This window comes from Podarcis liolepis (genome assembly GCF_965112155.1).
Source record: "Podarcis liolepis genome assembly, chromosome: 3".
In the NCBI taxonomy this organism is placed as follows: Eukaryota; Metazoa; Chordata; class Lepidosauria; order Squamata; family Lacertidae; genus Podarcis; species Podarcis liolepis.
In genome coordinates this window covers 67,866,227-67,889,276 of record NC_139557.1, presented here as the reverse complement: position 1 = coordinate 67,889,276, position 23,050 = coordinate 67,866,227, and the positions used below count along the sequence as shown (strand labels likewise).

Genomic DNA, 23,050 nt, shown 5'->3' with positions numbered 1-23,050 from the left:
TGGCTCACAAAGTGAGCCTCACCTCCTCCCAAGCTTGCATACGCCTTCCCTCCCTGTTGTAGATAAGACAAGCTTGGAAAGTTTTACTTCCATTTTCATTAAACCAACGCTCATCTTCTTGCTTGAACTTGACGAACTGGTTAAACTTTGTTTGAAACATGCCATATTTAAGATTAACCACAATTTACGGTTGTAAAAAACTGAAATTAGAAGTGAAAGCTTCCCATCACCGCCTTGTGGCTCTGGAGGAGAAAGAGCAGAGGGAAGGAGCCCAGGTCTATTATTCTTATACACAATAAATTATGGTTTATCATTATGTCTAAACACAGCCTTTTTCTAAACCTCTCATACCCCTCCACACCACATCTCAATGCAAACACAGTATTTATCACATTGAAGCCATTAAGATTTTGCCCAACTGATATGCAGTCCTAAGCAATACACTGATTCCATATATGAAAATTAAGCAGAAATATTACTTCCAAGTGTCCAGACTTGCAGGGGGAAAGTTTTGTGGTCTTAATCTCACACAGTTTACCATGGAAAATAAAGGATGGATTATTGCAGTTACACTTCATCTTCATATGTTCACAGCAACTTCCTTAAACCATGTCCCAGACCAATAAGAACTTGTTCAAATAAGCTAAATATTCTAATTCATATCTAAAGGATGGTATTTATTACTCTGGGTAACATTTTTAATAATCTTTATCTTAAAACCAAAATGTCAGTCTTCAGACATTCATTTAATTTGTTGGAAGCCGCCTAGAGTAGCTGGGGTTACCCAGTCAGATGGGCACCATATTATTGTTGTTATTGTTATTGTTATTATTATTATTTCTTTACTATTAACAAACAAACAACTTAGTTCTCTTCAAAAAAGAGGAGGGGGAGACAATGCCTTGTTTCTGATGTCAGTACATCTGAATTATTGTCTAGAATAGTACGAAAATGTATGATTTGTTAATCAATGGCAATTCAAGTATTATTGCTGGGTTTCACAGTAGATAAACATATTTTCAAAAATGGTTTTCATAGAATTGTACAGTTGGAAGGGACCACAAGGATCATCTTGACCCCCCCCCCAAGCCCTTGCACTGCCTTCCCAAAGCAAAGTAAGGAGGCGCTTGGCTTTGGGAAGGAGGCATGAGGGCTCTGACAGGGTCCTAGAGCTCTCACGCCTCATTCCCAAAGCCTAGTTAGCACTTCCAAGCTTTGAGGAGGCAGCAGGGCTCTAGGACCCTGCCAGAAGGTTATGGTGTGTGTCAAATTTTGGCCTCACTACCCCCCCCCCCAGCGCCCCACCTCCCATGACAAGCAGCATGCAGCCCATAGGTTCTGTGTCAAAGAAAACTGCATGGTTAAAATAAAATGTAATACGCGAGAATACAAACATATTGATTAAATAGTCCTCTGTCAAAGACATTGCTCAAATCATGATTTGGACATCTCAAACTTAGCTTCACATACGCTCTGTTCCTCTGACTTAACTTCCTGGTTTTGCCTCAAGCCTGAATGGGAAACTCACTTCTAATTCCGGCTCAGAAACATGTATGGTTTATGCTTTGTTGCGACGTAATAGAAAACTTGGTTTTGCAAACCACCGAGTGATTTGCAGGAGGAGCAGGGAAAACGTGAATACTTGCAGCACGAGGGTTGGAGCGGACCCAACCACCCACTGACAGCCGAAAAAGGCCACTGTGTTCCTGGCTTCTATTGCGAAACCTCCCTTTCCCAACCAGAAGCGGTTCAAAGTGCGGGGAACAGACACCCCTCTGAGACCCCAAATGCCACACTCGCAAATAATTCGCGGAGGCAGCTCCGAATCTGGAAGTCGGCTTTCCGTGCAAAGCGAACTGGAGCTCGGAGGAAGAAGAGCAGAAATGGAAAACAGCGGCTCACTAGAGTGCCGCGTTTTCAGCCGCCCCGGCTCTCCGAGCGAGAAGGGGAAGAGACCCGGACCCTTGTCCCCTGGTACTCTACAGCTCCAGCCTCCCCGCGAATGGCCGACGGTTCACCCCTCGCCCACCCGTTTCTCAGAGCCCCCGACGAAGCGGCGGAGACGGGACGCACCCCTTGAACTTGCCCGCGAGCTGAGGCGGCAGCGTTGCCGTCGGCGCCGCCATTTTGCTCATCGTAGCGCCGCCCGGCGCAGCTGCGCGCTTTCCCAAGCAACGCCTGTTCCCATTGGTCGGCGGCTGAGCTCCCTCGCTCAACGGGCTTAGGGAGGAGGGGCGCTGAAGCAAACCAGCCCCTTCGGTAAAGGAGGGCCGGCGGAGGGATACACAGCCAAACGAAACGCGAGGCCTTGCGGGTAATCGCCTCCTCAGGGGGAGGCGGCGACCTTCATCGGCGCTCTTGGGCGGGGAATATGACGTCGCGCGTCAACCGCACAGACGGAGGGGGCGGGGCTGACTCTGTGGCTCCGCCGGCCCTCCGTGGAGAGAGCGGGTCCTCCTCCCACCTTGTGCTTCGGCGCCAGGTTGGTAAAAGGCTCCTGCGCGTGGAACTGGGTCTCCCTCTGATTGGATGGTGTTTGGGGCGCGCGCATGGGGCAGAGTGCGAGCGGAGGGGGGGGTCATTCCTCCCGCACCCGCTTAAAGCGCCCTAATCGGATACTGTGATGGTTACCTGCGGCGGGTCGCCTTTTGCGCTCGCAATATGGTTCCCAGCGGAGTCCTTCCCCGCAACCTTCCGGTCTTGTTAGTGGGAGGAATGGAGGCGCTCTGGCATGAATGCGGGAAGCGGTGTGGGTTTCACCCTTAATTTCACCTGTCACCTGGGCGCTGTAAGGGAGGGTTTCAGGGCAAGGCTGGGAAGATACTGAGGCCCTACGGCTCCCATGATTCCTGGGCATTTCCCATGTTTCCTGTAGTTCCTGGGGGCCCCGGAATCCAGCTTTTTCTGATCCAAATAATACTAATATGATTGGTGCAGGAATGGCCTGGCCTGAGGGAGAAAATTCTGCAGTGAAGGAAAGATTGGACCTGTGTTGAGATATCCGGCAGTTGTAGGGGGAACGATCATGTGAGTGACAGTCAAATGCAAGATAGACCATTAAGGCAGCACTTCTCAAGCTCTTGGAACTGGGTTCTACCGTAATTCCATTCCACCCAGCTCAGCGCTGACAATCTTTATGCAGGCAAGTGCCTAGTTCTTTCACAAAGCTGTGTTTATGTGGCCTGAAGCTAGGTAATATGGCAGTAGCTCCTCCATCTGTACATTGAGCAGAGCCAAGTACATTGAGCAGTGCCAAGTCTCACCTGCAGGGATGAGAAGAAGTGGAAAGTGTCATATGAGCTTCTGTCACTATAACTTCATCTCCTCACACCTCACAGCAAAGTTGTGCCATCTACATGAAGGCAGAGGTGACTGAAATGCCAAACCTTCACTAGTGGATCCCAGCTACTGTAGGGCCATTCTCAAATAATTTTCCTTTAGGTGCCCTATGCCACACCACAATCTAAGAACCTAGGGTCTAAGGAATACATTTTGACCTTATTCAGTCAGAGTACCATGCTATTCAACGTGTTTCAGTGTATGATGTGTCTAATTTATTAGCCTATCCTGTTCCCCAGTTGGTGAAACTGAACACTCACTGTCTTAGTTATTGGCTGACTCACAGATTCTGTTGAGTTACCTTTGGCTGGTTAAAGTTATGCTAAAAGGAAGAAAGATGCATCTCCCTGTTTGCCGTTAACCAAATTTTAATATGTTTGAGAACAGATATTTTGATGAGAATATTTTGATCTGACCCCATGTTTGGCCATTATGTTGCTGTGGTGGGTAAAGTAAATGTATTGCTGCAGTCTTCCTTGCTTGCTTCATTTGAAGCTGAGCCTATGAATGCAGAACGAGCCCTATTATTGATGTGATTGACTTGCTGTAGTGCAGAACTGTTTTTATAAAATGATAAATATTGCTCCTTGTCAGAAAGCTGATGCACTATAACTCTCTCATTCAGGACACAGTGAAAAGATGGCAACTAAACTACTGAGATTCCTGGCTAGATCTTCACACAAAACAAGCCACTGCCAACACTTGCATAAATATGGGCTTTCAGCATCAAGCAACAATCTTCAAGGGGTGTCAAGCAATTCTTTATTAGCATGTAGATCCATCAGTATCTGCATTCCAGAGGCAACAACTTCTTGCTTAAGCAGGCTTTGTGTGCAAGCCAAGGAATGGCAGAGACCACAAGCTAACGTTCCTATTGCAGCAAAGACTGTGAATTATTTGAGTATGCATGTTTGTCCACCACACAGGGAACAATTTTGTGCTCTTAAAAACACAAGTTCCAAGCACAATGCAAAGTGTATGAGAAAATTTACAGATATACCAAATAGACATTATTCAGTTTTATCAAGTAGTAAAATTATGCCAAATCAACATATTTTGCCAGCTAAAAGGCTACCAAAAGCATCGAGGACCAAGCAGCCATCTAGAGCTAATCTGCCACTACCGTCTGAAACTGAGGTAAAGTATTAAAACTTTGAAGTGTAGTACTTATAACACTGAAGGGTTATGAAGACCAGAATAATGTTTCATAACAAGTATTATGCAGGAATGAGAAAACTCCTGTCTTCCTAACAGTACAGGGTGGGACAGCCCATGAAAGCATGAACTCTTTCTTGACCCAATTCCTCAACTTTGGCTGTGTCGATGACTGCAGACCAAGGAAGAGCGTTCATGCACAAATATGAGGTTTCGTTTTCTTTTTACTAAAGTCCCTATGACTCTTGTCATGTTACTTCTATTTTCATTCCTGCCTTAGTGGTGGCATTTGAGTGCTGTTGAAGATATGTTGCATCAGTTTTGGTGTGTGGGGGCTTGCTAGGCACAGTTTAAGACCCTCTTTGAATTAAAAATAATATTCACTTAAAATGCATGATAGAAACCCTAGATAGAACAAAAATGAACCTGCTTAAATTGTGAAAAGAAAACCAGTATTTGAATAGATGTGGCATTTAAATATACTCAGCAAGCAACTGCTTCAGGGATAGGGAGCTGAATCTGGATGGTGATTTGGATTCCTAATTCCCTCAATCCCTGCAGGCCATCTTGGACAGGTGGGAAGGAGCACCCACTCATAATGACATCAGGTGATTGGTACCTGTTAAATCTGAAAGGAGGTAGCTGTATCTGCCAATCAACTGATTGGTGGATTTGGCAACCTCCTTTGAAGATGTACTTTCAGCACCAAGCAGCTGATTGTTCCTTGGAGCGTGTCTTCAAAGAGGCTTGCTGTAAATACAGATTGGCTGACTGGCAGCTACAGAGAGCCCCTCTGAAATCTATGGGTAAAGTGGGCTTGCTGCTCTCTAGAAATAAAGAGCAGGCAGAAGGCTCTTCTAACATCAGAAATACCCCCTGCCTGCTCTTTAAGAGTAGAAGGCAGCATTTCTACCTACCTTCATTCCAGCGCTGAAGTGGGGTGGAGAGAAATACAGCTGCTTACTCTGCAAAGTAAAAGGCAGTGTTTTCAGCCACCTGGAGTGGACAGACATGGAAATGTTGGTTATGTGACTGCACCTGTGTGTGCATGTGTTTATATGTGAGAGTGTATGAATGCATATATTTCAGAGAGAGAGACAAGAGACCATCATGTCTAGTGAGAGTATATATGTGCGTTGTGTATGTGTGGTGAGGGGTGTGTATAGAGTGTGTGTATACAAATGTGAATATGTCATCTATGCACGCCACTGGCATATAACCCTTAGAGGGGTGGTTGACCGTCAATGCAGCCCTTGGGCCAAAGCAGTTTAGCCACTGCTGCACTGTAGAGAACAGCTCTGAAAACCCTAGCTGGCTCACAGATGGTATCAATATAGACTAACAGTAAACTATGGCTACTTTTCCAGTCTCAGTCTAAACCAGGGGTCAGCAACCTAAGGCCCATAGGCCGGAAGCAGCCCGCAGAGGTCATTTGACTGGCCCACGAGCCGCCCCCAAACCGAGCTGCCTGCTCATGCACTGCGCTAAACTGGTGCAGCATGGCACGGGGACTTGTTTCTGCAGCGCCGAAAATCGCGTCTGTGCAGACGCAGAGGCCAAAAATCGCACGCACGCAATCCGGCTCATGGAGGGATCACCGTGCGACCGAACAGGCCAGGCAAGATAAACCTTACTGACCCCTGGTCTAAACCATTCTTTTTTAAACATCTGCAGTGAACCACATTGTGAAGTAGGCATGAGAATTGTAGCTGGAATTGATACCTGACAATATTTTTTACCAGTCAGCTGAAATGTGCAAAAAGTGACTCTGAGCACAGGCAAGAATGCTTTTATCTTCCCACCAAACCTCTCCTGCCTCAAAGAAAGAGAAGGGCTTTCATCAGACAGAAGGCTTCCTCCCAGGCTGGAGTCACTGTACTTTCCGATTTAGAAGCTACACTACCTGCCCCTACCTCCCTTGCAAGTATCCTCAATACAGGAACTGAAAAATACAGACACCCCATCCAGAAATAAAAGAAAACCACCATTCTTTCCAAATCAAGCATCGTTTTATAAAAATGTTTCCCCCAGAGCTTGCCAACTTTTTCTTTGGCCCTAGGCAGTACTTTTTTTCATAATAAATGTTTAGGGCTACTCTCATTTTGACTCAAGAAAATCACCATTTTATAGTTCAAAATAAATACAGTAAATGGACAAAAGTACAAAGATTTACAAAATGCGTAGGGGTATGCGTACCCCCAGGAAAAAAAGCACTGGCCTTAGGTAGGTTCTTTTTTTGCTCCCTCCACCAAAGAGCATCGTTTTTTTTTCATAATTGTTATATACGGTGAAATTTCTGTGTAACTCGTGATGCAATCTCCCAAGTGCTGCTCCTGGTCAAGTTACATTGCTACAAGCGTTTGTGTGTACGTGTGTGTGTGTGTGTGTGTGTGTGTGTGTGTGTATGCACGCACATATTGTGCTGTGTGGAGTATGCTCTTAAGTTTCCATGTCACTGAAATGCAGGTTGGTTTCTGAAAACACTGATGTTTTAAACACCCAAAACGTTTGGGGGGTTGTAATTACCGTACACACAAATAAATGTTTTGCAGACACCTTTTTCTGTTGCTGTGGTTTTTTCCATCTCAAAAATACAGGGCAAAGTGTCAGACATGGTGAAAGGGTAGGTTACTTCAGCGAAAGCTGCCACATGGAAAAACCTTGTGCCAGAGATTGCACTGACTCAGACTATAGTACATAAAAACATTTGGAGTTACTAAATTGTCTCTTTCTTTGATGCAGAGCACCACCTGCTGGATGTTAATGTTGGATTTTTTGCGAGGGCAAGTGTTAATCTTGACACACACCAGATAACAAAATACTTGTCAGTAACACATTTTTTTAGATTATATGAAGTGCTGAAGTTAACAAAAAAAATACTTTATTCCAGTTACAGAAAATGAGAGTAATCTTTATAATGCTCCCTTTTTAAGGGGAGAGAAAGAAGGGGATAAAACATTTGGGCAGTAATTTACTCAAGTACTTCACTTGCAGCCTGGTTTTATTTATTTGGAATTGAATCCTACAAAATATGTTGGGCTTGCACCCAACTAAGTTTGTATAGGATCATAGCCATATTGCATTTGAGTCTTTTGCATCTCTCTACACCCTGCAAACTCCAGGATGCTTCCAAAGGGCCGCTCTGGGTCTTGTTCAACAGGCAAAATGAATAAATAAGCCTATTGCAAGATCTTACACTTGGAATCTTATACCATGGTATTCATGAAAGGCTTGCAGTTTGAAACTTAATTATAGGATTTGTGAAGCACAGTGATTTTACCTATTAGCAAAAATCCTAGGATAGCTCTCCTAGTATTTGTGTGACATTTGCATTTTGATACCAGGGGTCATAGAACAGTCGAGTGTATCACAGTGCTGGTGAATAAGCCAAATAAATGTCCTCTAAATATATCACTTGATTGTTTTCTTAAACTAAACTTTGTTCCTTTGGCACAGGATCTGATGCAGTGCACAGCCTTTGCAACAGCAGAAGAATATAATCTTGGTACCCTATGCCATGATCTGACGTCATATGGCTATGTTGAAATAAGAACATTACCTAGAGGTAGACCTCTGAACAGTTTGCCCCTCTTCTGTTGAATACATGGAACACAGTTCCTCTTAGTAACAAAATTGCAGTGTTTATATCAACTGTGGAATAATGATTATCACCTTGTAAAATTCTCTTTCAAAACTTTCTGAACAGAAATGCATCTTGAAACATGCTCCATTGCATGCTGTAATGTGGCTTAGCTGCTACTTCACCAAAAGCATGCCTATTTAATCTTTCTAATGCTTTGAAATGAGACAAACACTTTAAATACTTAGAAGCACATTGGCAAAACATTTTCCTATGACCTGTTCTTTGTGGTAATCCTCTCCACTTTCTTGTATATTTTCTGATATTGTTTAAATTCATAAGAGCAATTTGGTAGGCAAGCATTGTAAAGTAATTTGGAGATATTATTTATTACATGAGTAAACTGAGGAAGGGCCTCGTATAACGGCTTATTGGTTCTTAAACTGAACATAAATTGTCACTCTAGATCAGAGGGTAAAACAATACCACTATTGAACATACTTTTATTTGCAGATGTTGACAGCATTTCTTTTCATCAATGCCTGTAGATCTTTAATCTGAAAATAGCACTTGTACACATGTACAAGTGAAAAGAAAAAGTTGCCATGTGTATTCTGCATGCAATAGAAGTACTCCTATTCACATCACCAGCCATCCTAGAGCATGAATTCTGTAATGCTTTTGGAAGCGCTGTACTGCAAACATCCTCTGCTGTGCTATATAGTGCTAAAGGGCTTGAGGCTTAGGTGTGGAGCTGTATGAGTACTTCAAACCCCTAATTCTGTTTTCAGTATACAGTGGTACCTCGGGTTACAGACGCTTCAGGTTACAGACTCCGCTAACCCAGAAATAGTACCTCGGCTTAAGAACTTTGCTTCAGGATGAGAACAGAAATTGCTCAGCGACAGCGGGAGGCCCCATTAGCTAAAGTGGTGCTTCAGGTTAAGAACAGTTTCAGGTTAAGAACAGGCCTCCAGAACGAATTAAGTTCTTAAGCCGAGGTACCACTGTACTAGGAACTGTTATGGACTCAAGCAGGCCAAATCTCTCTCTCCCCACATCTGCAAGTGGTACCTTTAACATTTCAAAGGTTCTGAAATAGGACTACAGTGGTACCTCTGGATGCGAATGGGATCCGTTCCAGAGCCCCGTTCGCATCCAGAAGCGAACGCAACCCATGTGTGCGCGGGTCGCAATTTGCTGCTTCTGCGCATGCGCGTGACATCATTTTGACCACAGCACGCAACCCGAAAATACTTATCCCGAAGCTACTTCAACCTGAGGTATGACTGTATATTAAATGGACACATGCAATGCAACCCAGTAGTTTTACTTAGATGTAGTTCTCAGTGGGGTTTAGCCCAGATAATTATATCTGGGGTTGTAGGGTAAATGTTTTACAGGGTTTTAAACGCTGTTTCTGTGTCTCAGAATATGATTCCAAATCTGCTTTCTTTTAAACAAGATGCAGCAAACGTTTTGGTGATTGGTACAGAAAGCTCAGCGAAAGAATATGATCCTGGAATAATTTTTTTCTTCAGGTAAACAATGCCCAGCAATAAAGTGCATGTGAACTAAAAAAAATATTGTAACACAAAATGATAGGTTTTATTGCTTAGCTTGATAGCAACTCTGGGACTTGGGCTTCAAAAGGCCTTAACCCCCAAGCAACTACAGATCTTTCCCCCTCCCTCTTTGCTGTAATGAAGGAGGCTGGGGTGGCAGCGCTTTCCTAAGGCCATCAGCTATACACAAACTCCAGAGTAATTCTCAATGAGTACAGGGGCAAGGACTGACAACTGCAATTTCATGCCTTTCTAGATATGTATAGAATTGTACTATGTGATGGCCAGCCTCTGCACTCTATATTTTTTTGAGAATAAATAATTGCAACCATTTAAAAGTTTTTTTAAAGCTATTTAATATTTTCTGAACCCTCATAAACACACCATCACCATAGTAATTGGTTAATTGATCACATGAAGCCAGATAACTAAGATTTAAAATTTTGGATGAGTTGAGGACTGTAGGTTTAACAGTCTATATTCAGTCTGTGTCAGTTTCACATCAGTACAGTCATAAATTGATTCCATGCTGCTTCTGCCTTATTCTGGGTTTTTTAAAACTCCATTAAAAATTGTATTTATGTACTTAATTTTTAATCACAAAATATTATTTAAATATGTATTTTCCCCTCAGTGTATGCATCTGTATGTTTCTGAGCCACGTATTGCCACTAAAATCTTAAAAGTATAATTTTGTTTTGATTGTGTATTAATTTGGGTGTGAATTATGTCAGTTCACTTAAAGTGGAACAAACTAAATTCCTCCCCATCCTTATCTAGAATAGTATTTATTCTTGCCAAGAAATACACATGTAAGCATGAAACATAATCTGTGCTGCTAACACCACCTTGAAATTCTGTTCATACAGGGAAGGATCTGTTGTGTTCTGGAATGTTGAAGAAAAAACAGTAAGTGGAAGCCAAATTTTATGAGGTAAACTCCATTGGTCTTTGCAGTTCCACAAAATAAAATGGTTTGGCTAGATTTAAGTGTAGATTTAGCAAATGCTATTAATGTATCTTTTTTCCATTTTACAGTCTAATTTTTCAGTTTTTTTAAAAAAATTGTATATGAAGGGCAGTGAGAGTTTTTGTCCCATGTCTTTTGATGCTTTTATTTTTTTAAAAAAACTAAGTTATTCACAATGATGTATTTCTGCAAGTTATTATTTGAGAATAAAGACAATGTTGTCAGTGTAGAAAATTGTAGGAAATTGATGAGATGAGACAGAAGATATTATGGGTCGTGGCCATGTGCAAAGTAGAGCCAGACTCTGAGAGGAGTTATATTTTGCCTTTGCAAGCACAGAGTCCTACATCTGCGCCTAGCAAAGTTACAGAAGTGTGGTGTCAGAGGTTGCTTGTAGGGGGGAAAGTAGTAGGAGGCAGGGATGCTTAACCTCTCTCACACATACCATTTTAGCCTTCCTTCGCACACCCTCCTCTTTTTAAGGTTTATTCCTCTAATGGGCTTGCTTCCAGTTTCAGAGCCCAGGTTAAGAAAAAAACAAAAACTGCCTGAGACCATTTTCTGGGGGAGGGATTGAGAGATGGGAAGTGTGAAGCATCTCCTCTCCTAGGTCAATTCTCCCTTTGTAAGTATGCCTCTCTCTGCCCTTGTATTTGCATTGTAAGGAAAAGCTGGAGTTGTTTTCCTTGTGATGTGCAGTTCCACCCTCCCTCTCCATGGTATTTCAAAACTGGCTGAAGGTACCATGACTGTTAGCCTGCAGGTTTATATGATGACCTCCTAGCATTTGTCAGCAATTCTAATATGCAGGATCTTTTCTAGATGAAGAGTATCATGCAAATGCTGGAAAGGCATGAAATTCAGCCATACGAAGTTGCGCTTGTTCACTGGGAAAATGAAGAGATGAACTACAGATTAGGAGAGTAAGTGTTTGTATGTCATCAAGTGCTAGTTTCTGTGCAATGTAGCTTCTTGCATATATTTGTTTCCTGAAAACATTGCTAAATATTTACGCTACTCTGCCAGCTTGTTTAGACCTCCCATAATCTTTGTAATAAAGCTGCATTTGCAATTCCTTTGCAAAGTAAGAAAGTATTGCCATTGCCATCTTTGAGACAGGGAGCACAAAAATATTCTTATTTAAATAATAATAAAAACCTTTAGGGAACTGGGGACCACTGCCTCTCGTAATGAGGTACTGTATTAATAACTTCATTGGTCCCTTTATAAGCCACAAGGGACATGGATCAGCAAGCGATTGCACACATCCAACCAGTATCTTCAGTCTGCACCAACTGACACTCATTCCAAGATAAATTAACCTTAAGAATCACCTGCACTAACTTAAGAGAAAGTAATGGTGGATGCAACTGACCTCAGAAAGGAATTGCAATGGGCCACTGAGAGTTCTGTTGCCTCAGTCGGCCAGCATATATACTTGCCCCTTTAAAAAAAAATTCCCAAATAACTTGCTAAGCAGCTTTTGAAACTCCCTGTTCAGGCGAAGAGCTTTTCTTGTTTGACAAATAGAGTTGAAAAAGAAGCTCAACAAGTCTGAAGTTTTCTTCCATTATCTGTGACGGGAACTAAGCATGTTCTTAGGTGCTCTGATTTGTTTTTGTTTTTAAAGTATAGTATAGCTAGTTCCTATGTGTCATGGATTCATACTAGGCATATTCTGTTTTGGTGCATGTGGTCAATTAAAGTATTCCTCTTGCTCTTTACAGAGCACAGTCAAAGCTTCATAGAGGAGAAATCCTGATAAATTCGGAACTAGATCCTGATGAAATTACTCTAGAGAAGTTTGCTTTTTCAAATGCTCTTTGCCTTTCTGGTAAGTGATATATTGCATCAGGCTTTCTAAGCAGCATTTTGCATCAGAATTTGGGATGTGTAGCATGTGCTGCGAAAAACTTTTCCCCAAAGTGTTACCTAAAATGTGTGTATGAGGATAGCTTGGGAATGTGCACCAGAGATAAGTTATGTATAGTAGTATTACTTCGGCATGATGCAAAGAACTTGAAGTGAACTTCAGAGATCATTACAGAGGTACACTGATAAAGTATCCTTAAAATGTGTGTTGCTATGTCTGTTTTGGACAATTCCTTCTTGATATCAAATTCAAATGATAAGCAATTTCTTGAGTTACTTCTGGAGTTCAGTGCCACTTAAAGCAATTCAGCTTTGCAGGAAGTAGCCTAAGGCTAATAATTTGTGGTGGGGAGGATTTAGATTGGGAGTTTACCACCTATTACCTGCTGTCACTAAAACCTGGACATCCCTACTCCATTGCTGTTTTAAAGTTTGTTTTTAATTCCTAACAACTGGGAAGTCTGATTGCAAGTCTCCCACCTGACATCTGTTTTGGCCCTCAAGCATGCATTTTTTAGGTTCCTTGCGAAGACATCATATACCATATTTTTCCATGTATTGGACGAGGTTTTTTGACTCAAAAATCATGTTAAAAATTGGGGTCATCCAATACACGGATAGTGGCATATGGGGGGGGGAGCAGTGTGCTACCAGCCAGCCAGTCGGCAGGAGCATGGCTTCCCCCGATGCCGCAGCGAGCGATCTAGGGGGTGATTCCTGCCCGCATCTGCTGGGGGGGGGGGGGAGAAGCTGCGTGCAGCCAGCCAGCTCATTGGCGGGAGTGCAACTTCCCCCGATGCTGCTGCACATGGGAAATGATGCAGGGAGTGTTTCCTGCCTGCAGCTGTGTAGGGGGAGAGGCTCAACAACTTTGGGCCATCTCCCCTTGTTTTCCTAAAATTGAGTCCCCAAAAATGGGGGGGGTGTCCTTATACTTGGGGGTGTCTTAAAGGCGGAAAAATATGGTAATTGAAAGTAGGGACTTGGTTTTGTGAAAACATTAAAGGGTAGTGAACTTGAATAATAAATCTCTTGTACTTTTCCCTAATGTAGTGAAGCTGGCAATTTGGGAATCATCATTGGATAATTTTGTAGAATCTATCCAGTCAATACCTGAGGTATTCACTGCTTCATTGGTCTTCCGTACTATTATTAAATTGAGCTATTTGCAACATATATTCGCTCTTAACGTCTCACTACTCTCTTTTTAACAGATACTAAAGTCAAGAAGGAAGGTGAAGCTCTCTCATGCTGATGTGATGCAGAAAATTGGGGAATTATTTGCGTTGAGGTATCTTCATTAAAACAAGGAAACTTAACTTAATTTCCAGGACACTTCGTTGTTATTTATTTCAATTATAAATAGCTTCCCACAAGGCATCCTGAAGACGTTTACAATATATTTTGATCCTTCACTTCCAGCCACCTTCGTTTTCTACCCCCTGCCTTCACTACCAACACAGTTATTGGTTCCCTTTTAAGAAGCAAAACTTCCTATAGAAATCTAGCATCATCTTTTTAAAGATATCCTAAGCTCACACCCAAAGTCAAGCCTACTAATTGCAAGAGGTGGATCGATTTAGGGCACCAAGGATTAGAAACAAAAATGTTAAATACAGTGGAAGAGCACGATGCAGTCATGTCTCTTCCTACACACCCCAGTTAGCACCATATTATCTAAACACTTGGAAATACGTACCCTGTTAACTGGTGTTTATTAAACATGAAACTAGAATCTTCAGTTGAATGGAAATCTTATTGAATAACATTATGGATTTATTGTAACAGTTTTTAAGAGCTACAGTGTACGGTGCAGCTGCATTTAAGCCTTCATATGTGATAAGAGCATAAGCAAGTGTGTCTGTTATAACCTTGACAAGTTCTGTATTTTCCCCAAATCCTGTTTCTAGGAATGTCTGTAATAGACCTGAATGATTTGTGAAGGGTAATGGTAAATAAAGCTTAGATCAGCTGCTGAGAGCAGGGAATCTCTTTTTGTTTAGAGATGGGAGATAAGCCCTAAATCCTTTAATCATAAGAATTTAGAAGTACCACTGAGAAGTACTAATCATGAGAAGTCTTGCTGCAGGAACAGGTCTTAACCAGAGAGCAGGATTGTTTCCAGATCTTATTGGTAGGATAGTGTAGTCAAGGGAAAAAAGCGGTTCAGTAACAAACATAGTTGTTTGTTCAAAAATAATGGGTGGAATTCAATGTCCTGCTATTCCAAAAGTTCCGTCTGCGCAAGTGTATCAGTGTGCCAGACAGAACAATTTCCATGTGCTGTTCTGAAGCTTCTCCTGCGCCAATGGGGGGGGCATGGGGGGGGGAGCCCTGTTGTGGAACCCCTTCTGCAGGACTTCCACTGACAGGATTCATTAGGTGAATCCCGCCCAATTTCTTAATTAAATTTGTACCTTTTTAAAGTAATGAATATTTACTTTTAAAATTTATAGTCCAGGCTTCCTCTCAAAGAAGCCCATAAGGGAATATGAAAATCATCACTTTGTTTTGAGTGACCAGTATAGCCTTCATAGAGCCTTCATGGTTTGGCACAAAAAGGAGCCTGGAATACCCCTTTTTCACTCTGATAAAATAATATTTTCCTGGTGTGAGGCACACTATAGGTTGCCATTTTGTTGGTACTGGAAAATTATTATTTTTCTTCAAGCAAGTGAAGCAGCTGTAGCATGTGATAGAAAAATGGATTGTGTAAGCCTGAGAGTTTTCCAGTGCTTATTCATTTTGTGTCAAACCATGGTTTGGCATTACATCTGAACCACCTAGGTATAATTATTAACTCAGATTAGGAGGGAAGAACCACCCATAATTGCTCTGAATCTATGTATTTACCTACCTTTCCTCAGGCACCGCATAAATCTGAGTTCCGACCTGCTGATGACTCCAGATTTCTATTGGGATAGAGAGCATCTTGAACAGTTATATGATAAAACTTGCCAGTTTCTCAGCATTAGTCGCAGAGTTAAGGTAGGTACACAATTCCAGCTTTCTTGCTGCAGCAAAAACTTCAGTTTTTGCCAATTGTTCACAGATTGGTTCTCCTCAAAGAAGTCTTAAACTTTTCATCCTTCTCCATTTCCTTCTTCTGTTTTCTTGGTCGTGTGTGCCACCTTGGGTTTCTTGGAGGAAAGACAGGACATAAATTTAAGTAAATAAAGGCACTTATTGTGTACAAGTATTTCATTGCTGATGAGCAAGAATATGGGCATGGACTCGTCAAGTGACCCATGTGTAGTTAGAAGATACTTCTGCCTAGTATTGGCTGGGGGATTGTTGATTCTTCCCACTTCACAGGGTGTATACTACCCTCTTTACAGGCCATTCCAGAGGGTCCACCAAATTTTGGGAGCAGCTTTTCTAGGAGCAAAGGGCTTCCATGGGGCAGTGCACATGCAGAACATTACGTGGTTTAGGGCATCATGCCATTAATTTTAAACAAACAAAAAAAACCAATCCCTGTAGTAAACTGGTATTCTGTTTGCTTTCTTAGCAAGGTGGAACTAGCTATTTGGAAATCTTATTCTCTCTTTCTCTTGGGTAATATGTCCAGTTTTTTTCCATTCCTACTCAGAGCTGGCTTGCTGGTATTGTATTTAATTTTGTTCATTGCAGTATAGTTTTCTCATATAGCAAGCTCATCCCGCATTATAGTGGTACCTCGGGTTAACAACTGTTCTTAACCTGAGGTGCCACTTTAGCTAATAGGGCCTCCGGCTGCCGCCACCGCACAATTTCTGTTCTCATCCTGAAGCAAAATTCTTAACCCGAGGTACTATTTCTGGGTTAGCGGCGTCTGTAACCTGAAGCATCTGTAACCTGATTCCCACGAAGCCAGGTTTTCTCTCCTAAAGGATATTAATCTGCTTATCACAATGAATCTTTTGACAATCTATTAACTGCTGTTCCTGCTGATAGGTGTGGTTCCATAGCTGCCTGTGAAAACTCTGGCAGGCCTGTACAAGTCTTACATTAGTGAGTTTCTCTGATTCCTATGTGGCTGGTACTTGGTTTGAAATAGGGTCTCCATTGGTAAGAACTAGGAGCTGTATTATGTAAACAAGGTCTTGAGGAAGTGCTGATTTTTGCCCTCCAGGTGATAAGAGTCCAAAACTGCACTCTTTTTGCTAAAATGCATTTGAAAGGGACATTATTTTGAAAATATGTTGCAGTTAGGGCAGTCCAGCTTGATTGTCACTTGATTGAACAGACAGGAGTGTTTGATGGAGATATGAGAGGAATGCAGTCATTTCTAATTCATTCTTCATGGTTTGCAGCTATCCCATGCTTATGCACACATGCATGTAGGGGAGGAGAAATTATAGTTCAGTTAAGTCTATGGGAATCCTTTACAAGTTGACGCTTTGCACTGGATTGAGTTGGATTTTGCCTTCATCTTCCATTACTTAAACCCAAAACTTTAGAAACTGTTCAATTTTAGTAACTATTAATGAACAAAGTTCTGGCTGATGTAGTCATTGTGGTCTATATTTGTAAACGACAGTTCAATAAATCTGCTAACACTGAGATGTCAAAACTCCTAATGCTAACTTTATGGTGTTGGGTGCTCTGCTGCATTCATTGATAGAAACATCAGTTCTGATATAGTTCATCAAACTTCAGTATGTTCATTAAGCCCCATTCAGTGGATAAGCTGTTTAGGTGAGAATACCTTGAACAAGTTGTTTACCCAAGGATTTCTGAAGTACCAGTTCCTCTGTTGCAGGTGGTGAATGAAAAGCTCCAGCACTGCACAGAGCTGACAGATTTGATGAGAAATCATTTGAGTGAAAAACATGCTTTGCGTTTAGAGTGGATGATAGTGATACTCATCACCATAGAGGTAAGTCTGCAACAATGTGCTGCTGTGCAGTGTTAGTATGAACTTAACAGCTTTGTTGAAACAAACATGTATTGAGCTCTTTCCTTGTGAGTACAATCAGTATATCACTTCCTATAATGTTAGCAAGTTCACTGAATCACGTCTTGATACAATTTCAATTTAATTAAACATGATGCGGGAAAGTTGGGGAGAATTTTGTAAATATCCTCTAGGAATTTATGTAGATATAGCACTCTCTAGTGTTCAAAATGCTTCACACACATTATTTTGATGATTCTGGCAACAGAACTATAAAGTAGGCCAGTATTATCCCTAAATCATAAATGCCAAACTGAAACTGAGAGAATAGGGACTTTGATTAAATGAGATTTGAACAAGCAACTTGGCCACCACGCTGCACCAGCATAATTTTTACCTATATGTAAGAAGAAGAAATCAAAATTAGTCCTCTAGGACGTCTTCACATCACAAAATTCCATCATGGGATGGTATGTAACCTGCATGTAGTTCAAGTGCCAAGCGTATTCATGGCTTTCTGAGTTTACATGCCCTGAAAGCCACAAGTTACATTGTCTACACTGTTTTCTATGTCACATGATGCATTTCTAAGTTAAGAATGCATATTGATCTGTAATTACCTCCTTCCTGTGTTACTGGAATTTGTGTACTTTTTATTTCGCAAACTACAAATGCATTTGGTTTTTGGGGGCAATCAACAGCAGTTACACCTGTTAAGTCAAGCAGTGGCTGGGAACTGTTCTCTCCAGTTAAGGAACTGCTATGTACAAAATCAGAGCCCCAGTCACTCCCCACACACTGAGGTGCAAGTGCGAGAGCAAAGCAGAAGACTTTGAATAACAATTCAAGTAGTACCTGCTGATGAAAGGAGCTGTTCAGTGACCACCTTTTAAGTCAGTGTCTGAAAGAAGGCTGTTATCCTGTCATCCTATCCCCTCCCCACCTGCCTACCTCTGACTTACAGAGGCCTTTGCTTGCATGAATAGTACTGTTTCTTTATCTTTCTAGCCACCAGGCTTATATGGGTGAGTGAGCAACATTAGAATCTTCTGTCACTTATGAAAATATTAACCATCCCTTTGCCTTTAGCTGCTGAACAGATTGCTTGTGCTGGAGTAAGGGGCCCTATTTGTATTAGTTAGCATTAGGGTGTGTGTTTTTTTAAGTGAGGTTTTAAATACCACTGTAAGGAAGAGTTTGGATCTGTTGACTTTCATTACCAATGAAAACACTTGGAAAAAAATGTAATAAAATTCTATTTCTTTTGCAGGTCATGTTTGAACTTGGCAGAGTTCTTTTCTGATAACTTGTGAATGATAAGGGAAGTTTGAGAAGATTGTGAAGATAATCCCAACAGCCTTGTGTTTGCTGGACTTCAGCTTTATTCTTCACATTCAGCAAGTCTTATAATAAATGTATAGACACTTGCTGCTAACGAAACTATTGAATTCACTGAGGTTAGACCAAAGCTTGAATTGGGGGTTGTTTCCAAGAAATCATGTATATTTCCAAGTATATTGATCCTTCTTTAAGATACTGTACCTTTGTTTAGAAAGCAGACAACCAAAGACTGGCTTACTAAAGCTGTACCCACACTTGCAGTTTTTTTATCTGCTGTATAGCAGGAAATTATGTAATGATGCAGTAGTCTGTGCCATGTAAAATAAGGCTTTTATATGGGTTATGTCTCACTGTGTGGTGCATATTTTGCCACAACTGTGACACATTTGCCAGAATTGAGGGAAGCACTTCCAGTATTGTACTACTGTGTATGTGGGGAATAAGTTATCCATAGAAAAATAAGCATGTTTGGGAGAAAAATAGGCTGAACTCTTCTCCCAAACATGCTAATTTGTTTTGTGCAGTTTTTTTTAAATAGGGAAGGATTTAAACATGTTTTCCCCCGTACGCAGCATACGTAGGAACAGCTCAGGAAAAACATAGCTCTTGGCCTGGGCCAGAAGTAGGAGCCCAAACTGATGAACTGGTTCAGTCTTGAAACTGAATCCATAAACAGAAAAACCAGTAACTGTCCCAGGAAGTTAGGAGGTTCTTTTGAGGATGAGAGAGCATTTGTCTCTTTTAACTCTAGAGACATGGACAAAAGAATGTATTTTGTAGGAAATTGGAAAAAGGACTCAGAAAGTGAGTTATCCTGCATTTATCTCAACTCCCCACACCAAGCACAAACTGTTTCTTTCTGATTAGTTATTTTGCTGTCCTGATCTAAATAAAGCATATTCAAATTTGGAATTGCCCCAAAATTTCTATCCAGACGATGCACTAAATATGACGGTCTCTTCAATCAGAAGCACCTAGCTAGTTCAGATTGACTTTAACCTACTTCTCCAAGGAGCAACAGACAGTTATCAAGTTTGCTTGTGGGAGATTTCAAGTGGGACTAATAAATGTGTAGGCATAAATTTCATCAAAATGTTTACAGATGTCTTAGTCCTACTTGAAATCTCCAACCAACAGGCTTTGTCAAAATGAAAACATGGGAATAGGGTTTTCTCCACTGTGGCACCCTATGGATCTTCTCCTAAGAGTTAGTTTCCCTGCACAAATATCATTCCGCTGACAGCTAAAGGCCTACTTGTTTATCTGGATCTTTGGGGAAGGGTGAAGACGGCTGATGACATGTTCTTCCTTGTCTGTACTGTGAATTATGTATTTTAAATTGTTTTGCTGATACTGTTTTGTATCCCTTCAAGATTTTAACTGCCTATCTATTTGTTGCCCTGGGATCCTAAAGGAAGTGCGTGGTCAAATTATAGCTAATAGTAATAAAAAATTTCATCATCTTTTCCCCCCCTAAGTCAGTAGTTATCAAACTTTGTGGTTTTATGCATTTTGAAGTACACCAGGAGTGGGCAATTCCCCCCCCCCCCAAGTGTCACATACTACTTTGGAGGTAGGGGAATGTGAATGTGTTTGTGTGTGCGTGCGTGCAAGAAATGGTTGTGGTAATATATATTTCTTCCTCTTCTCACTCAGTGTTTTCTCTCCTCATCACAACAAGTACAAGTATGAGGAAAATAAGTCAGATAGCTCTAGGGAACACACAAAAGCAGACTGAGGGTGGCCCACTCCAGCAGTACGCCCACCAAAAACAGCATTCACATGGCAAAATCTCCCTGCTGTAGTGTTACAAGTACACTTGCGATTTGATAGGTTATTACGAGTTTCTCCCACCACCACTGGCAGCCAGACATTTGAAGAGGGAGCTGGGAAACACTCATCATAGTGCTTCATTGCCTGCAGAGTACCTAAAATGCTACATGAGAGAGAGAGAGAGAGAACAAGGGCACCATTTTGGGCAGCATACCAGCAAGGCTTAGCGTGTGCTTGTTTTCTGGTCAAGTGAAATGACAAACCTCTGTAGGGTGTGTTACTAGTACAAGGAAATGACATGTTTTAAACATTTGAATATTCTCATTTTACACTTCATGTAGCACTCAGAATTTGATTACCTGTACGAAATGTATCTGAACTGCTTCTTAGTGGGTTGAACAAGTTACTGAACCACTTCTGAAAGGCAACATGAACTGGAAATAAGCATAGTTGAATGATGAAATTTGGGCTTAACATCCTGGGTAGCAGCTTTGATATCCTTCAAATTATCCTGAATCTAATCCCTTTTCTTGCTTAATGATGGGTCGCTTGACTGTTCTTAAAATGGGGGGACTTCAAAGAGAGCTCAGAGACTCCACTGAACTGCAATTTATCAAAAGGTTCAGTTCTATCATTCATGGGTTGAACTGGAATAACGGGGTTTTAATTACACATTTGTATTTTACAAGTGCCAGATCGTGTGTCCTTGTCAACAGTGCTTTATGGTCACAATCTACTTTCTGTATTACGTATCAAATGCTAACTGCATTTCTAAGCAACTATTAAGCATAGTTATTTCACATATTGCAGTAACAGAGATTCTGGTTTCAGACTGATTACAGTACATGGGTTACTTGTGATCAGGCCCCCTTGATGGGCTTCCTGCAGGCATCTGGTTTGCCTCTGTGGAGATGCTGGACTAGATGGGCCATTGGCCTGATCCAGGCTCATCTTTCATTCTGTAGTGAGCTAAACAAAGTCCATAAGCCAGACTTCTACAAGAAGCGTGTTTTTACTAACTTTGTCCACAACTGTATTGTTTGTGTTCATAGAACAATCATGAATTCCTTAATTCCAGCAAGTGTGAAGGGAGGAAAATTCTTCCCAGGTTTCTAAACATATTTTAGTTTGGCAGCTGGGGCAATGGATTAACCAGTAACAGGGAGAGAAAATTATTCTACTTAATGACGAATATATGGAGATGAACTATAGATCCAGAACCACACACAAAATATGAAAACCTGTGAGGTAACTATGGCGGGGTGGTGCATATGCTACAATTCCTCTTTTCTAGCATCTCTCTGGAAAAACATCCATTTGTGAGTCTGCATATTTTATTTCAATGTACTGAAGAACAAGCAAATTTATTTCCTATACTGCAAAACACAAGAGGAATTTGAAATAGATGAGGATTTGAGAACTGTATCTATAGCACCTAGAGGTTTTAATAACTTGAGAAAACTGAGTATGTAAAGGAAATAATTTCAGACAAAATCAAAATACCCTAAGAGGGTTTTCTTGTTTGCCATATAATTTTTTGATTTTTGCCATCCAAAACAGAATGGAAGGTTTAATCCCATTTAAAGGATCACAGCAGGCCAGGGAAACACCTATCTTGCAATCAGAGCTGCTAGGCAGAATACACCACTAGGCTGCATGAACCCGTGATATAGCTTGTCCCTAGTAAATTTAAGGCTTAAAAGGCACTAGGAAGTCTAATTTTTGCTGCAGAATATGGTTATCCCTCTAGAAACTGGTTCACATAGCAACCAACCATGTGAAAGGATGCCTTCAGGCTGTTTAAAACCAAAGGCTCTATTCCAGCATTCACAACTCATCACTACCTGAAGGGGCAGGAGATAAGTGGGAAGAGGTGTCTCACTAACACATCATCCTAGCACTACTAGTTGTATAGCTCTAAAGCATCTGTTTGCCCTAGCCAAGCGTGGAGGCTATTGCTCCAGCTGTGGAAAACGGAGTTCCCAAAAGGGCTTCTTTCTATTCAGGGCTTGCAAATTGACAGAAGGGAGCCCATCTCCAATAGCATGTAAGCAACCAGCAAGCTCTCACACCTCAATGTGTAAACTGAGCCCAACGTGTACAAATCTGAGTGGGCATGGATCTCTTACGTACCTAAGGCCCATTCCTGTTTTATACTTAAGAAAAGTTTCTCGCAAGTCCTAACTTGATCTTGGCACTAAGAAAAAAATCACTAAGATTTAACATCCCCAAACAAAGTATTTAAAAAAATAAATTCAAAATTTGCAAGATTATTAGAAGTTATACAAACCTTCAGTGCATGTAAGGATTGCGTCTAGCTGGGATATTTGGAAAACAGCATTTTGTCCAATTCCATGGGTAGCTGCTACAGCCTTAAGTCCTAGTGATCGCGAAAGAAGCCCTATTACGCACCCGACACTCACTACTGTGCTTCCAGTAAACCTTTCAGGCAGTGATCAGCTAGACTATATAGCAGTGGTGGCAAACCTATGGCACGCACGCCAGAGCGGGCACTCAGAGCCCTCTGTGGGCATGCACGCCCCAGCAGAGCCATAGCTTCCATGCTGGGGGTGGGG

The 23,050-nt window shown here is 41.5% G+C and overlaps 2 protein-coding genes and 1 long non-coding RNA gene across 7 annotated transcripts in view; 1 reads left to right on the top strand and 2 right to left on the bottom strand.

Annotated features, from left to right (window-relative positions):
* The window catches only part of LOC310702450 (uncharacterized protein), a 62,676-nt gene extending 60,467 nt beyond the window's left edge, over window positions 1-2,209 (bottom strand). Inside the window, exon 1 of the mRNA XM_083493932.1 lies at window positions 2,074-2,209. Coding sequence (XP_083350058.1) covers window positions 2,074-2,135 — 62 coding nt within the window. The 5' untranslated portion in view covers window positions 2,136-2,209. The remainder of the gene's footprint in view (window positions 1-2,073) is intronic.
* A 67-nt stretch (window positions 2,210-2,276) lies between these two features.
* On the top strand, window positions 2,277-20,174 carry RMND1 (required for meiotic nuclear division 1 homolog). 5 transcript variants are annotated; one of them, XM_083496554.1, is made up of 13 exons: window positions 2,338-2,482; window positions 2,938-3,142; window positions 3,965-4,476; window positions 7,951-8,059; window positions 9,540-9,615; window positions 10,509-10,548; window positions 11,432-11,532; window positions 12,337-12,443; window positions 13,535-13,599; window positions 13,696-13,772; window positions 15,349-15,469; window positions 17,226-17,342; window positions 18,631-20,174. In XM_083496554.1, exons 3-13 carry the CDS (start codon window positions 3,979-3,981, stop codon window positions 18,661-18,663), a joined length of 1,344 nt encoding a protein of 447 aa, XP_083352680.1. In that variant the 5' UTR covers window positions 2,338-2,482; window positions 2,938-3,142; window positions 3,965-3,978; the 3' UTR covers window positions 18,664-20,174. The 5 variants fall into 5 exon arrangements, with proteins under 5 accessions (XP_083352682.1, XP_083352680.1, XP_083352684.1 ...); XM_083496558.1 differs by having other exon boundaries at window positions 2,339-2,482; window positions 2,938-3,027; window positions 4,403-4,476; XM_083496557.1 differs by having other exon boundaries at window positions 2,339-2,482; window positions 4,403-4,476.
* Window positions 15,476-22,673, bottom strand: LOC310703917. The gene is made up of 3 exons (XR_014524468.1): window positions 22,608-22,673; window positions 20,834-20,908; window positions 15,476-15,621 (listed from the first exon to the last, which is right to left on the bottom strand). It is a non-coding gene; the product is annotated as an uncharacterized lncRNA (long non-coding RNA).
* Window positions 22,674-23,050: the final 377 nt, after the last annotated feature.

Coding starts and splice junctions, on each gene's coding strand:
- RMND1 (XM_083496556.1), top strand. CDS start 3,979: ATGGCAACTAAACTACTGAGATTCCTGGCTAGATCTTCACACAAAACA. Junction 8,060..9,539: donor AATAAGAACATTACCTAGAG/GTAGACCTCTGA, acceptor CTTTTAAACAAG/ATGCAGCAAACGTTTTGGTG. Junction 10,549..11,431: donor GGAATGTTGAAGAAAAAACA/GTAAGTGGAAGC, acceptor GATCTTTTCTAG/ATGAAGAGTATCATGCAAAT.